The 15,591-nt window shown below is 37.2% G+C and overlaps 2 protein-coding genes across 3 annotated transcripts in view; one reads left to right on the top strand and one right to left on the bottom strand.

The window, feature by feature from the left end:
• The window catches only part of LOC107658387 (centromere protein P-like), a 65,508-nt gene that overhangs the window by 39,826 nt on the left and 10,091 nt on the right, over positions 1–15,591 (top strand). The gene's annotated exons all lie outside the window — the stretch shown is intronic.
• Positions 3,676–15,158, bottom strand: LOC107658384 (extracellular matrix protein 2-like). Its single transcript, XM_016446906.1, has 10 exons — positions 14,757–15,158; positions 9,980–10,238; positions 8,289–8,477; positions 7,444–8,166; positions 7,120–7,235; positions 5,790–5,925; positions 5,468–5,625; positions 5,035–5,174; positions 4,416–4,742; positions 3,676–3,844 (listed from the first exon to the last, which is right to left on the bottom strand). Exons 2-10 carry the CDS (start codon positions 10,227–10,229, stop codon positions 3,676–3,678), a joined length of 2,208 nt encoding a protein of 735 aa, XP_016302392.1. The 5' UTR covers positions 10,230–10,238; positions 14,757–15,158.

Here is a 15,591-nt window from a genome sequence, read left to right as displayed (position 1 = left end):
GAAGTCATGCAGTGTGAAACCCCCTGTTGCAGATCCATCGTGCAATGTGAACACAGCAGCAACTGAATGCTACTCCAGATAGTCACGCAGTGTGAAAACAACAGCGATCCGACGAGTTTGAAAATCGTGCAGTGAACTCGGCATTACTCGTCATAATAATCAATAGATTACTTGATTAGCAAACTAATCATTAGTTAAGCTCTAGATTAGTTAAAACATTTCAAAATACAACTGCATTGTTTTGCATTTTGTGATTAAAAGACAAATGTTTTGTAATTGAAAAATTCTTAAAAAGAGTATTAAAATATTTGTCCCATTCTAGTGAACCAAGTATATGTGTTTTGTCTCATCTCTCGTGAGCTAAATTTATTGTCACACCCCTAGTGTCAATAAGCGGTGATATAGCTCATAATTTTCCAAGTGTATGATATAGCCTAGCTTTCATTCTTCAGGTCAATTTGAATAAGGAAACTATAATTTTGCCATAGTATCCTTTTAAATGTTAAAGTTGCCACAGTCGTTGCATGCTTTGCTTGTGCTGCACTTTAATTGTACCATTTTGTTTTATTAGTTTATTTATTAGAATTTGAAAGATAATAACAATATTGTTTGATAAGTGAGATCTCTGATTTTAGCCTTTGAAAAAAAAATAGTGCTTAAAAATCCTTGAATTTCATTTGTCAGTATCTGTTTGAACCCTGTTAAAACAATCATTTTGCAATTGGAAAGGAAAATAAACTTCTTTTTCAAGATAAATTGTCTGAAGTTGCTTTGAAGCTATGTAATTTGTGTCAAGTGCTATATAAATCTAAGAGTACTCAAAGTCACAGACCATTGCGTCACAGGAAATTATGACAAACTCATTACTCTTTGCAGGAGGCAAGCAGTGTACCTTATTTTGTTGTTGTTAAGTCGTAGGAAATGTATCGCTGTCATCTCATTAATTCCCATAGGAATAGACGTAAGCTGGTTATGGTCTAGACAGAGTTCGGTCATAGTGTTGAAGATGCCAAAGAAGGACTCTGGCTCGATAGCATCACCATCCAGCTTGTTGTAAGAGAGGTAGAGGTACTCCAGGCCAGGCTCCATGTGTGCGAACACGTATCCTGGAATGCGTTCGATCTGATTCCCAGCCAGCACCAGGTGAACCAGTGACTTTGGAAGGAAGGATGGAACCAGGTGGAAGTTGTTGTGCGAGAGATCTACAGATTCCAGGTTCCTTTTAGATACAGTGAGAAAAGGCTAAGTGTTCATGTGTTTAAAAAAAGGGGGGGAAATCCAGAAAGGGGTTTTCACTTCTAGAAAATTGACCACTTTTCATTTCTTCCAAAGGACTATTGTGCTAAACCACTTTAACATGCAATATTTCAGTGCAAAAACATATTTACTAACCACCAACAATTCATTGGAACCAAATGTCTGCTATTTCAATTTTCAATTTTTATGAAACAAAAGTGAGCAATATTTTCTTAAACAATGGTTTCATTGTTAACCTTTTTGAGAACACACACCTGTGATTAATCCAGGCTAAAGGTGCAATGCTTGACTCATCTAATTTATTATGTCTTAGCACAACGGCGTTGATGTTTGTGGTGTGGTTGAATGCCGTTTCAGAGATTTCTTCAATCAGATTGTTTTCGAGGTACAACTCCTGAATGTCAAAGAGAGTATGAAGTAAATTGTACAGTTTGCTTCATTGAATAAAATAAACAGAAACCGTTGTTACTTGACAATGCAATTAAATTTGACTTGAGCAGCTTCAAATTACTCAGTGGTAAAGTTGTGGGGTTGGTTTGCCATAATTGCTGTTTAAGTGCCACTGGTTTCCCACAGGTACTGTAAAACCAGTGCTGGTGTATAGCCCACAAACTTGTATGCAATTAAATGAACAAGATTTCTTGATGTTCCTTGACTCCAGAAGTAGTTCTCCATTTCGAAACTCACCAGTAGAGATGCAGGTAGGCCCTGAGGAATGGTACGGAAATGGTTTCTGCCTAGGCGAATGTAAGTCAGCTCTTTGAGGGGCGTAAAGGCCTGTGGATTCACGTTACCTTCGCTGAGCAAGTTCCCCTCCATTTCCAAAGTAACCAGACTGCTGAGACCTTCCAGGAATTATGAAGCAGTTTGTGAAAATATTGTGCTTTCATAGTACAACATTAAGTAAGGACCATTTCATGCTAGTATTAGTTGATTAAATGTCAGCATTTTATAGATGTTTTAATTATGCTAACCTTTTATATATAGCAATTTTGCGTAACTGTTTTACCTTCAAAGCTGTTTTCCTCAATTTCTTTTAGATTGTTCTCATTTATCTTGAGCTCCTGGAGTGTTGATGGGAGCTCAGAGGGAATTTGTTCCAGAAGGTTTCCATCCATGTACAGGCGAGACAGGAATTTAAGACCCTTAAAAGAAAGTTACATAAAAATCACGTCATTAATCTTTAGGTGTGAAAATAAAGGTCACATACAATATGCTTTTGAATCCTTCAGTGAAAGTTTTCCACTTTCTGGCAATGCTTTGGATACTTATCTTTTGTTAGTTTCACATATCCATATGCCGAATCTATGTCTGTATTGTATATCTGATCGTAACTCCAAACTTTCTGATGAATTTACATATTCTGGGTACTGTATAAATATTATATATTTTTCAGTACTTGCCATTTGTTCAGATGATGAGCATATTTCTACTGGTTAGAGCCCAGCGAAAATAAAAAAGACTAGCATAGCATACCCTCTGTTGTTTCTCTTGAACACATGCCATGGAATTTATTTTTTATTTGAAAGTCTGTGCAAAAATAGCATGACTACAAGTGTCAGGTACAAGTTGGTATAGTGTATTAGAGTAGGATTTGTGACTTCTGTAAAAGCCACATGGCTACGAACAGAGCAAATTGTTGGAGCTCAGCACTGTTAGGTTTGCAGATGGTACTGTTTTTGCATGGCTTTAAACCGTTATGGAAGAAACATTTGCTTCTCTAATTCACCTAAAGTTCAGCTGGAAGACATGAAGTAATTCATATGAATTTCTGAACAAAACGGCAGCAGGGGAAAGTACATTATCTCAATTGCCAGAATGCTGCATGTTCCTAAAAAAAAATCAATGCACATGTCAGTCTAATTGAGCAAATTTACACTCAGAATGGGTCCATTTCATGTCGACAGTCAGATTATTTACACTTCTTATTATCTGTCTACATTAAGCAGACTTTTAAGAATTCCAACAACAGTGCAACAAGATTTCGTTACAGTCTTGTTCGGCAGCCTTGCAGATCACATCAAGATTTTATTCACATGTTTTGGGGGCCTTTAAGATCTTTTCACACAAAGTCTGATGCAATTAACTGGCATGAACACGTACAGTATCTGCACCATTATTTGCACCACAGCCATTCAGTATCGCACCACATGTGTGGCATTTTAAAAAAAAAAAACGTGCAAAGCATGAATGTTTTGCCATCTGAGCAATTGCAAATTTGGCTCGAAAAAAAAACAAGAAAATTGCAGTTGGATCATTTGGGTGGTCACAATGTTTCTCTTGCCAAAAGGATGTTTATGTGTTCGTTATTTGCAGTATGTGGTAAACTAGTATTTTAACTTACTTTAAATGCTTGTGGGTCTATGCCAGATGACACGATCTTGTTTTTCCCCAAGTCTATCCACTCTAAGTTGGCAGTTACTTAATCCTCTGAGGCTTTAACACAACACTAGAGTAGGAGCGGACGCAGGAGAAAGCCGTGGGTGGGATTTTCCGGGGGTCGAGGAAATTGTTCTCGAGGCGAAGGGCGACTAGATGAGAGTCATCCTCATTCAAGGGGTCACAGATGGCATCTTCTGATATGTGCCTGTTGGACATAAAAACACTCGTGACCTCAAAATTTTTCTGTTTTTTTTTCCCAGAAAATTTATCACAAATTAGGACGCATCAATACAAACTTCTGTGTCAATACCGATTATGTAGAATGACATCTGCTGATACAGATACTGACACTGATAGTTTGGTGGTTCTGCTTTTTTATACCTTCAAATTAATAATTAATTACAGTGTTTTAAAAGTAATTCCACAGGAGACCTTTTCTTCACACACAGCATGAATTTTGATGCTTTTTTTATTGACAGTTTTTAAATAACTGGACAAAGTCTGATAGCTCAAACAATTGCATTTATTGGCCAATACTGATTGTCAGATTACATCCCTAATCTTGAATTAAGTTCTTACCACACTGGGAAGTTGTTTTTTATTTGTATTAAACATAAACCTTAAAATTAAAACAAGTTATTTGCCTTTTGTGAAGGAAAATAAACTTATTTCAAGATAAATTGTCTGAAGTTGCTTTGAAGCTATGTAATTTGTGTAAAGGTCACAGACCATTGTGCCACAGGTAATTATGACCAAATCAGAGGCAAGCAGTGTACCTTATTTTGTTGTTGTTAAGTCGTAGGAAATGTATCGCTGTCATCTCATTAATTCCCATAGGAATAGACGTAAGCTGGTTATGGTCTAGACAGAGTTCGGTCATAGTGTTGAAGATGCCAAAGAAGGACTCTGGCTCGATAGCATCACCATCCAGCTTGTTGTAAGAGAGGTAGAGGTACTCCAGGCCAGGCTCCATGTGTGCGAACACGTATCCTGGAATGCGTTCGATCTGATTCCCAGCCAGCACCAGGTGAACCAGTGACTTTGGAAGGAAGGATGGAACCAGGTGGAAGTTGTTGTGCGAGAGATCTACAGATTCCAGGTTCCTTTTAGATACAGTGAGAAAAGGCTAAGTGTTCATGTGTTTAAAAAAAGGGGGGGAAATCCAGAAAGGGGTTTTCACTTCTAGAAAATTGACCACTTTTCATTTCTTCCAAAGGACTATTGTGCTAAACCACTTTAACATGCAATATTTCAGTGCAAAAACATATTTACTAACCACCAACAATTCATTGGAACCAAATGTCTGCTATTTCAATTTTCAATTTTTATGAAACAAAAGTGAGCAATATTTTCTTAAACAATGGTTTCATTGTTAACCTTTTTGAGAACACACACCTGTGATTAATCCAGGCTAAAGGTGCAATACTTGACTCGTCTAATTTATTATGTCTTAGCACAACGACGTTGATGTTTGTGGTGTGGTTGAATGCCGTTTCAGAGATTTCTTCAATCAGATTGTTTTCGAGGTACAACTCCTGAATGTCAAAGAGAGTATGAAGTAAATTGTACAGTTTGCTTCATTGAATAAAATAAACAGAAACCGTTGTTACTTGACAATGCAATTAAATTTGACTTGAGCAGCTTCAAATTACTCAGTGGTAAAGTTGTGGGGTTGGTTTGCCATAATTGCTGTTTAAGTGCCACTGGTTTCCCACAGGTACTGTAAAACCAGTGCTGGTGTATAGCCCACAAACTTGTATGCAATTAAATGAACAAGATTTCTTGATGTTCCTTGACTCCAGAAGTAGTTCTCCATTTCGAAACTCACCAGTAGAGATGCAGGTAGGCCCTGAGGAATGGTACGGAAATGGTTTCTGCCTAGGCGAATGTAAGTCAGCTCTTTGAGGGGCGTAAAGGCCTGTGGATTCACGTTACCTTCGCTGAGCAAGTTCCCCTCCATTTCCAAAGTAACCAGACTGCTGAGACCTTCCAGGAATTATGAAGCAGTTTGTGAAAATATTGTGCTTTCATAGTACAACATTAAGTAAGGACCATTTCATGCTAGTATTAGTTGATTAAATGTCAGCATTTTATAGATGTTTTAATTATGCTAACCTTTTATATATAGCAATTTTGCGTAACTGTTTTACCTTCAAAGCTGTTTTCCTCAATTTCTTTTAGATTGTTCTCATTTATCTTGAGCTCCTGGAGTGTTGATGGGAGCTCAGAGGGAATTTGTTCCAGAAGGTTTCCATCCATGTACAGGCGAGACAGGAATTTAAGACCCTTAAAAGAAAGTTACATAAAAATCACGTCATTAATCTTTAGGTGTGAAAATAAAGGTCACATACAATATGCTTTTGAATCCTTCAGTGAAAGTTTTCCACTTTCTGGCAATGCTTTGGATACTTATCTTTTGTTAGTTTCACATATCCATATGCCGAATCTATGTCTGTATTGTATATCTGATCGTAACTCCAAACTTTCTGATGAATTTACATATTCTGGGTACTGTATAAATATTATATATTTTTCAGTACTTGCCATTTGTTCAGATGATGAGCATATTTCTACTGGTTAGAGCCCAGCGAAAATAAAAAAGACTAGCATAGCATACCCTCTGTTGTTTCTCTTGAACACATGCCATGGAATTTATTTTTTATTTGAAAGTCTGTGCAAAAATAGCATGACTACAAGTGTCAGGTACAAGTTGGTATAGTGTATTAGAGTAGGATTTGTGACTTCTGTAAAAGCCACATGGCTACGAACAGAGCAAATTGTTGGAGCTCAGCACTGTTAGGTTTGCAGATGGTACTGTTTTTGCATGGCTTTAAACCGTTATGGAAGAAACATTTGCTTCTCTAATTCACCTAAAGTTCAGCTGGAAGACATGAAGTAATTCATATGAATTTCTGAACAAAACGGCAGCAGGGGAAAGTACATTATCTCAATTGCCAGAATGCTGCATGTTCCTAAAAAAAAATCAATGCACATGTCAGTCTAATTGAGCAAATTTACACTCAGAATGGGTCCATTTCATGTCGACAGTCAGATTATTTACACTTCTTATTATCTGTCTACATTAAGCAGACTTTTAAGAATTCCAACAACAGTGCAACAAGATTTCGTTACAGTCTTGTTCGGCAGCCTTGCAGATCACATCAAGATTTTATTCACATGTTTTGGGGGCCTTTAAGATCTTTTCACACAAAGTCTGATGCAATTAACTGGCATGAACACGTACAGTATCTGCACCATTATTTGCACCACAGCCATTCAGTATCGCACCACATGTGTGGCATTTTAAAAAAAAAAAACGTGCAAAGCATGAATGTTTTGCCATCTGAGCAATTGCAAATTTGGCTCGAAAAAAAAACAAGAAAATTGCAGTTGGATCATTTGGGTGGTCACAATGTTTCTAAAAGGGTGTTTATGTGTTAGTTATTTGCAGTATGTGGTAAACTTGTATTTTTAACTTACTTTAAGTGCTTGTGGGTCTATTCCAGATGAAACAATCTTATTTTTCCCCAAGTCTATCCACTCTAAGTTGGGAATGCCATTGAATGCTCCAGCAGGGATGGTTTTGATTTCATTGCCTGTAATTTCATAATGCATGACAAGTTATCAAAATTAGCCTCACTGGGATCTGTATACATGGACGTGGACTGTGTAAATACTGTTGTATGCACTGATTTAGACTTAATTTCTTGCATGTGTCTTAGGTAAGTGATCTAAGTTCCATTGCAGCGCCTGTATCTCTTTATGACCTGTGAAGGGGTTATACGGGGATGCGGCCTTCCTCACCCTGTAGGCTGAGTGATTTGAGCTCAGGGATGGACAGTGGAGGTATACCCATCAGTTTAGCGTTTTCACAGGTGACAGTGACGTCAGAGATCGAACAACCTGGAGGCAGCAATGTGGTAACCATCTCAGATTCCTCCTCGACTATATCTGTTTCCTCTTCGCCTGGTTCAGGGCTCTCCTCGCCCGGTTCGGTTGGCTCTTGAAGAGCTAAGAGAGGAGGAGAATTTGCTGCTCTCGTTGGTGGCACTGGTGGCATTTGGTAAACGTCCCCCCTCAACCAAACCATGTCCTCGTCTTCAGTGGCCTCGTCTCCGCGGAGTCCTACCTGGGCACGTTCGGCTGCTTCTTCCAGAGCTCTCATCATCTCTCTTTGCTCCATCTCCAGCCTGCGAGCCCTGTCCTCCTCAACCTTCCGCTGTTCTTCCATCCTTCTTTTCCTCTCTTCCGCCGCTGCTTTCTCCTCTTCCTCCTCTTGTAGCCTCCTTAGCTCCTCCTCTTTTTCTCTGGCTTCTTTCGCCTCTTTTATCTTCCTCTGTCTCTCAGCTTCTTCTTTCTTCTGCTTCTTCCTCTGCTTGCGTTCAGCGTCTTTTTTGCGAATGCGTTCCTCTTCATCCTTTTTTAGTCTTTCTTTCTTATCTCTCTGGCTTTGTGATGTTTCAGTATAGGGATCACCGAGATCGATGGGAGAAGGAGGATCACCGGAAAAGTCAGGGGCATCGACAACTGAGAATGTGACAATTTTGAGTTTATAAGACAAGGAGAAATGAAACATCATCATTTATATGTAAAATATACTGGCAGTTCTAATGCCATGCTTTGGTATAACTTCAATTGTTTTTCCAAACCTGGGTCAATGCAAATTGGGCAGCACTCTCCTATTGGTTGAAATTTGAGTTGGCACCGCAAGGCGGGACACAGTATTCGGTCGCAGACCACCTCACCGCTGGAACACAGGCAATTCACGCATGGCTTTGGCGACCACACTGTTTTATCGTACATGGTGATGCCTCGAAATACACAGTGTTCTGATTTTGCTGGAATAATTATACAAAAAAAGAAGGAAATGTAGAAATGTGATCAATATACAACCTTTCAGGAACATAAAATTAGCTTTGCTTAAAGGGATAGTTCACCCAAAAATATAAACTCTGTCATTAATTATTAAGCCGCATTTTGCGTTTACGGGGCTGTTAGATGATTTTGTAAACTAACACCTGTTAATGACCATCTGGCAATGTTGTCATCCAGTACGATAATCTGGCTGTTAAAATGGCTATGTAGATCAGTTTATCGCAACACTGTTTTCCATTTGGCATATAGAGTAGTAGCTTTTCTACATCTACATTCTCATGTAGGGAGATCTTAGTAGTCAATGGTGTACACATGCTAGCAATACAGTAGTAAAATTAGTCTGCTGGGAAGTAGTGTTTCTTTCTGTTGTTTTTATGGGTTCTTACTGACCACATGTGTGCTGTTTTTCACTCACACTTCTTTGGCTAAGAATTAGATCTGTTATTGACTCTAATGCTAAAGACACTTACAGTGTGTTGTATAATCATGTGGTCAGTGTTCAGAACTGACTGCTACCACCTTGGGCAGAATGGTCATGTACTATATCATATAAACTAACCAATGTGATCCTACGCTATAAGGCAATTTGAAGACTCTCAATGTATATATATTATATTATTAATATATATTAAAGTGCCTCTATTATGGGTAATGAAAGGTTTATTTTTTTATAAAGGTTATATAGGTTTTGGGACTCCCCAACAACAGGTTGACATGCATGCAAGGTCAAAAAACACTTTCATTGTCTTATAATATGCATTTATTTTTACCGTACTGGCTCAACGACTCCCAAACGATTCGCGCAACGATTCATTTTTCCAAACCCCTCCTTTGTGTGACGCTAATCTGCGGTGAATGGTCGTATTGGTCTCATTCTCATTTCATCATGCCTGTAATGCCTGATAAAGCAGCGTTTGTGAGCGCAGTGCTGCTTTGTGTACAGCGTTACCGGGGAAACAGCTATTTTTACCGCTCCAAAAGCGGCACCTATTGGCAAAGAATGAATTTGCATTTTCATTCAATGCGAAACCAACGCGAAAAGCCCAACAAGTGGGCGGGCAATATGCTAATGTTTCATGTTGACGTCAACATGAAACGGCTTGGGATTCATTTTAAAAACGACTCGTTTCAATGAGTCGACTCTTTCTTTTGAGAGACAATAACTTTATACACGGTGCACTTTCCGATTTAAAACTTTGCAGGATGTTTTCATTCACTTAGAGCTGTTACACAGTGCATGAAAGGTCATTTTCAAAAATCCACAATAGGGCACTTTAAGGCAAGTCAGTTAAATTTCAATATATACACAATGGATTTTTTATGTTGATTTTTATGTTTAAAAAGTCTGTTTTAACAGTAAAAGATACCATCAGCTAGTCATTATTCAACTTTTTGTAGAATGGTCCAATTGAAATTATGAATAGTTTCTAAATTGACAAACTACTGTAACTTTCTTAACACAGACCTGCAGTCACTTCGTAGTTTGGCTCTGGCTCCTTTGTATTCTTGTAAGAGTCAATGAAAATAGATCCATCTTGTCCATTGCTTTCTGCTGTTCTTCCGTGCTGCAAGGCGGTATTAGATGTCTGTTTTCTTGCTCGTTTTGGTCCAACATCTCGTCTTCTACCTCGTGCCAAGGGACGTCTCTGATCATTTGCGAGGCTGAAGGTCATACAGGCGAGGAATGACAGTGCCAGAATCAGGTTTAGTCTCATGGCTGAAACCTGTGGGATAAAACAGAGGCATTTCAGCCCTACGTGTTCCTCATATAACTCTGTTAATGTATACTGTCAGCGTTCACATTTCCATAATGATAAGTTACGGCATCACAGGTGATCCAGCCTTTAACAGCTTGACCCTGGAGAGCCAGACAGCTTTGATGGAATAGTAGCCTTTAACACCTTTACTGTAAGAGTAAAGAGTAAAACTGTTATTTGGGTGTGTGATGGGTGGTGTTTAGAGGACTGCAGGAGGTTTTAAGTATTATGTTCAAATGTAACAATCATAGCACAGCTTTTAGTAAGAACAGACTTGGTCTTGATGACATTCAAACTCTCAGGTTGTAGTGATGGGAACTACAGCTCATTTGTGGAAATTAGTTTTTTTAGAAAAGTTTGTAAAAATGTTTGGATCCACATCGACTTCAGATATTCCAATGTGCCATATTAAATGATCTAAAACATTCCAATAAAGCCATATGTGTGCACATATTGCTATTCATTAGGTTGTTTCCAGTTTTATTAATAGTGTTTATGGTCAATTCAGTCAGTTCAGTTTGTTGCAGCCACAATTCAGCTCATAAAATCAGTCATTTAGAACTTAAATATAATTTGCAAGACTTGGCTGAAAAAGGTTTTGGATGATGTAGCAACATTCAAATCATCATTAAAATCCTATATGCGTCAGAGATGTTTCTTGGTTCATTGAATCATTGAGTTATTAACCTGGATCATTACATTTCAATATGCAGAATGGTAATGGAATCTTACGCTGTTTTTTTTAAACGTTAAACCTGGTAGCAATTTCTGAGTTGTGATCAAAGTATTAGTTTAAATTTAAATTACTATTGGAGTGGTTATTTAAGTTTAAAATTTAATTATTATCAGAATAGTAACAAACTCTTCATGCTGCGCTTAAAACTTTAAACCTGGTAGCAATTTCCAAATTGAAAACAAATTATTAGTTTATTAGTGGAATGGTTATTATTTTGTTTAAATTTCAATTATTCGTAGAATAGTAACAGGAACTCTTTACACTGTGTTCAAAACTTTAAAGCTGGTAGCAGTTTCTGAATTGCAGACAAATTGTTACATTTAAATTATTAGGGGAATGGTAATGGAATTGTTATTAGTTAAAATAATTTTTTTTAATTTAAACTTATGAATTGCTGACAAATTGTTACATTTAAATTATTAGGGGAATGGTAATGGAATTGTTATTAGTTAAAATAATTTTTTTTAATTTAAACTTATGAATTGCTGACAAATTGTTACATTTAAATTATTAGGGGAATGGTAATGGAATTGTTATTAGTTAAAATTATTTTTTTTAATTTAAACTTATGAATTGCTGACAAATTGTTACATTTAAATTATTAGGGGAATGGTAATGGAATTGTTATTAGTTAAAATTATTTTTTTTAATTTAAACTTATGAATTGCTGACAAATTGTTACATTTAAATTATTAGGGGAATGGTAATGGAATTGTTATTAGTTAAAATTATTTTTTTTAATTTAAACTTATGAATTGCTGACAAATTGTTACATTTAAATTATTAGGGGAATGGTAATGGAATTGTTATTAGTTTAAATTATTTTTTTTAATTTAAACTTATGAATTGCAAACAAATTATTACATTTAAAGGAATAGTTCACCCAAAAATGAAAATTCTGTCCTTAATTACTCACCCTCATGTCGTTCCAAACCTCTTCGGAACACAAATTAAGATATTTTTGATGAAATCCAAGAGCTTTCTGATCCTGCATAGACAACAACGCAACTGAAATGTTCAAGGCCCAGAAACATATTATGGACATCGGTAAAATAGTCCATGTGACATCAGTGGTTCAACCTTAATTTTATGAAGCAACGAGAATATTTTTTGTGCGCAAAGAAAACAAAAATAACAACTTCATTCAACAATTTCTTCTCTTTTCTTCTATTTCTTCAAAAATATCTTAATTTGTGTTCCAAAGATGAACAAAGGTCTTGCGGGTTTGGAACGACACAAGGGTAAGTAATTAATGAGTAATTAAGTCCTTAGCCATCTTCAAAAAACGACTAAAAACACACCTGCCCACACTGCCAAAAGCACCAAAAATTGGTTAAATGACCATGGTGATGGTGTGCTTGACTGGCGAGCAAACTCACCAGACCTGAACCCCATAGAGAATCTATGGGGTATTGTCAAGAGGAAAATGAGAAACAAGAGACCAAACAATGCAGATGAGCTGAAGGCCACATTCACTAAATGACTAAATGTAAATGTAATGACAGAATTTAAATTTAAATTATTGGTTATTAGTTTAAATTTAAGTTTAAATTTAATGGAAACTCTACATTGTTTTCACATGGTAAGCAGTGTTAATTTAGTTGACGAATAATTTTCGTCAACGACATTTTTTTCACCGATGACAACGAGACGATAACGAACTAAAACTCCTTTTGAATGACAAAAACTATGACGTAAATCTATTGACATTTTCGTCAACGAATAAAAACGAGACGAAACAAATATTAGGGAGGGACAATTTGGGAAGAGATTAATTCAGAACGAATCTGCTGCATGGTTCGAATGTTAGATACCGTACTACATATGAACCGGCGGGACATAAGCTAACACACTTGGTTGCTGCACGTCGCATAAAACGTTCAAAAATGTCAATATGTGGGAGTAAGAGAAGAGCAGACATATGGATAAATCTGACGACACAAGAGAGAACTCAATTCGGTCCGGTCTTCTGAGTGCAGACACTGAAGCATAGGCTATGCACAGAAAGCGCATCTCACAGCACACAACAAGTACTCTCTCACGTCGCATGAACGGATAATTACACACAAAATGATGTCGAATTGTCTGTTTTGACAAGTATTCACGTAAACACTGTTGATTATGTCTTAAGTGAACGTAAACAGTATGGAGAACGTGTATCAGTACATTGCAGCTGTGCATTCGGTTTTAAAGGGACAGCAGCCTAATTTAGTTGCTATTGTCCGAGTCATTGATGTTAATCAAGCAACAAATGAAAGACAGAAAATCACGCACTGCTCTTGACTGAAAAACTTTAGTAGCACTAAAGATTAATCTAAATTTATTTATAGAAATAAATATGTCTGCTTGAAAGAATGAAGAATATGGTAAACAAGTTGCTATAAAGAATGCATAATTAGCCTATATAACCATTGGTATTTCATTAAAAAGAAGACCATGTTCTTGTTCTTTATGAGAAGTGGTTTTATTTAATTTTAACATAAAGGCATGTTGTGTGTCACCACAGTTAAATCGGTGTCTATCATGATAAAAACCTTAATATCAAACCTATATAATGAGTTTGGACATTTTAGAGAAATGCTTAATAAATGCACTGTAACTAACCCATTAGATTTTAGCCGACTAAATTTACTGTAGATTTAGTCGACTAAAATCTTATGATATTTAGTCGACTAAAACTAGACTAAAACTAAAAACAATTCAGATGACTAAAATATGACTAAAACTAAATGGCATTTTAGTCAAAAGACTGACTAAAACTAAATCAAAATTTGCTGTCAAAATTAACACTGATGGTAAGAAATTATTAGTTCAAATCTGATTATTTCAGTGAATTGTTTTTTTTTTTTGTCAGTTCACAAGACTAAAACGAGTAATTTGTTCGCAATTCAGGTTTGAAGTTTTAAACACAGCAAAGAGATTGTTACCATTCCACTGTATTTTATTTGAAAATATATCAGAGCATCATGCCTCCTGTTTTAAAGATTTCTAGTTTACATGCTGAAGAATCTATATTTTTGTACAGATCTGTTACTTGCATCACAAAGTTTAAATATCTTGCAGAAAAAGCCAAGCCAGACAAGGAAAAGATGACGACACCGGTTACCCTGACTTGCAGTAATGGGAAACGAGAATAAAATCAACAGCTGAGCAATGCTGATATGAGTGCTTGGGGCGTCTACAAGCGTCAATCCGACCCTGAGGCAAAGTCATACGGTTAACATTAAATCAGAACTGCGGTGAGATGAAGCAAAAAAAAACAACCCAGAAATGTAGACGAGGGGGAAAACGTTTTAATTAAGCTCTTTAGGATGACCAGGCTCAGATGGAAAGAATCTATAAAACCTACAGCTTAGACAGAGAACGAGAGGGCTGAAATATACTGCCGTGAGTAAAAACATCCTAGCGGGGCGTGCATGCTATGGGGTCCCCCTCTCTCAACGCTGTAATGAAAACCAGGTACGGTAACGCAATAAGCACTTTTACAGTCCTGCAGCTGTACGCTAGTACTTCGGTGAGACAGACCTATTTCCGAAGACATTTGTCGTCACTCCATTTGCAAATGTCTCAGTGTTTAGCGAAGAAGTTCCAAACTGCATGCAATGAGAAGTTTTAATCTATAAACCAGTAAAAATGTGACATGCACCCCGCAGATTGAAAAAGAAAACAATTAGTGTTGTACAAAAAGTGTTTTACCACATAACTGAGGGTGAGAGCTTAAAGAGAGGAGAGATTCGTTTGTACGTTACCACTGGTTTCGGGCGCTTTTGTGAGGCCAAATATTTCCGCTCTTTCCCCAAAAGCTGTGGGATTTGCCAACAACGCAAGAAGTGTGTGTGCGTCTGCTCCGCAGCAAGAACGCTGATAAATGTCAAAAACAGACAGGGGCTGCTCTAGCGTTTAGTCGGGACTCGCTCGGGCAGAACTTCTCCAGTTCTGTCTCTGAAAGTTTCAGTCAAATGAGGGTCATGACAAGATACTGCCTCTCTCAGGCGAAAGAACTTGGTGATTTTGTGCGACCTAATTACTAGGCTAGGAAGGGTACTGTACTCAAACAAAGAGGTGGCATCTGGCTTGTCATTAACCTCTCTGTAAAAACATTGTGTACGTGCAGAAAATGGGCTGTAAATGCACAGTGTTGCTTGAATAAGCTGATCAGAGGATGTCTGGACTGGTTTTCGAGCTTTTCTGGATGGGTCTTCAAGTCAACCCCCTACTGTCCAATAAGACGGCTCCATCTCCCATTTCAGAGGGTGGGCATGTTGAGCCGAGAAGAAAGATCTCAGTTTTCTCGTCTTTCAGTTTTGTATACGGAGGGGTCGTGGTCAAGCAGGCGTGTGCTATAATTAGATTGGTATGCTCAAAAGTTTTCTTCTGTTGTCCATTATTTCTCATAATGCCTCGTAAGAAACCAAACTCTTGAAGGATGTATTTAAGCAATTAGTATCTGTATAATATATGAGTGAAAAATTTAAGGGGGTCTGAATACTTTCCGTACCCACTGTATATTCAAAAACAGAAGCTGATAACAAACCAACTTAAGTTTTAGACTAAATCTGGCCAATTAGTTTGTATATCTTTCCT

This window comes from Sinocyclocheilus anshuiensis, unplaced genomic scaffold, assembly GCF_001515605.1.
Source record: "Sinocyclocheilus anshuiensis isolate Anshui unplaced genomic scaffold, SAMN03320099.WGS_v1.1 scaffold795, whole genome shotgun sequence".
NCBI classification, from domain to species: Eukaryota; Metazoa; Chordata; class Actinopteri; order Cypriniformes; family Cyprinidae; genus Sinocyclocheilus; species Sinocyclocheilus anshuiensis.
Note: the sequence above shows the minus strand (reverse complement) of the source record. Positions and strands in the feature narration are given on the sequence as shown.

Bases quoted from the DNA above. Each gene is read 5' to 3' on its own strand.
- LOC107658384 (XM_016446906.1), bottom strand. From the start codon at position 10,229: ATGAGACTAAACCTGATTCTGGCACTGTCATTCCTCGCCTGTATGACC. The intron at 5,175-5,467 runs GTGAGTTTCGAA...TTTGACATTCAG, and splicing joins GCCTACCTGCATCTCTACTG to GAGTTGTACCTCGAAAACAA. The intron at 4,743-5,034 runs GTGTGTGTTCTC...TGTATCTAAAAG, and splicing joins TTAGCCTGGATTAATCACAG to GAACCTGGAATCTGTAGATC.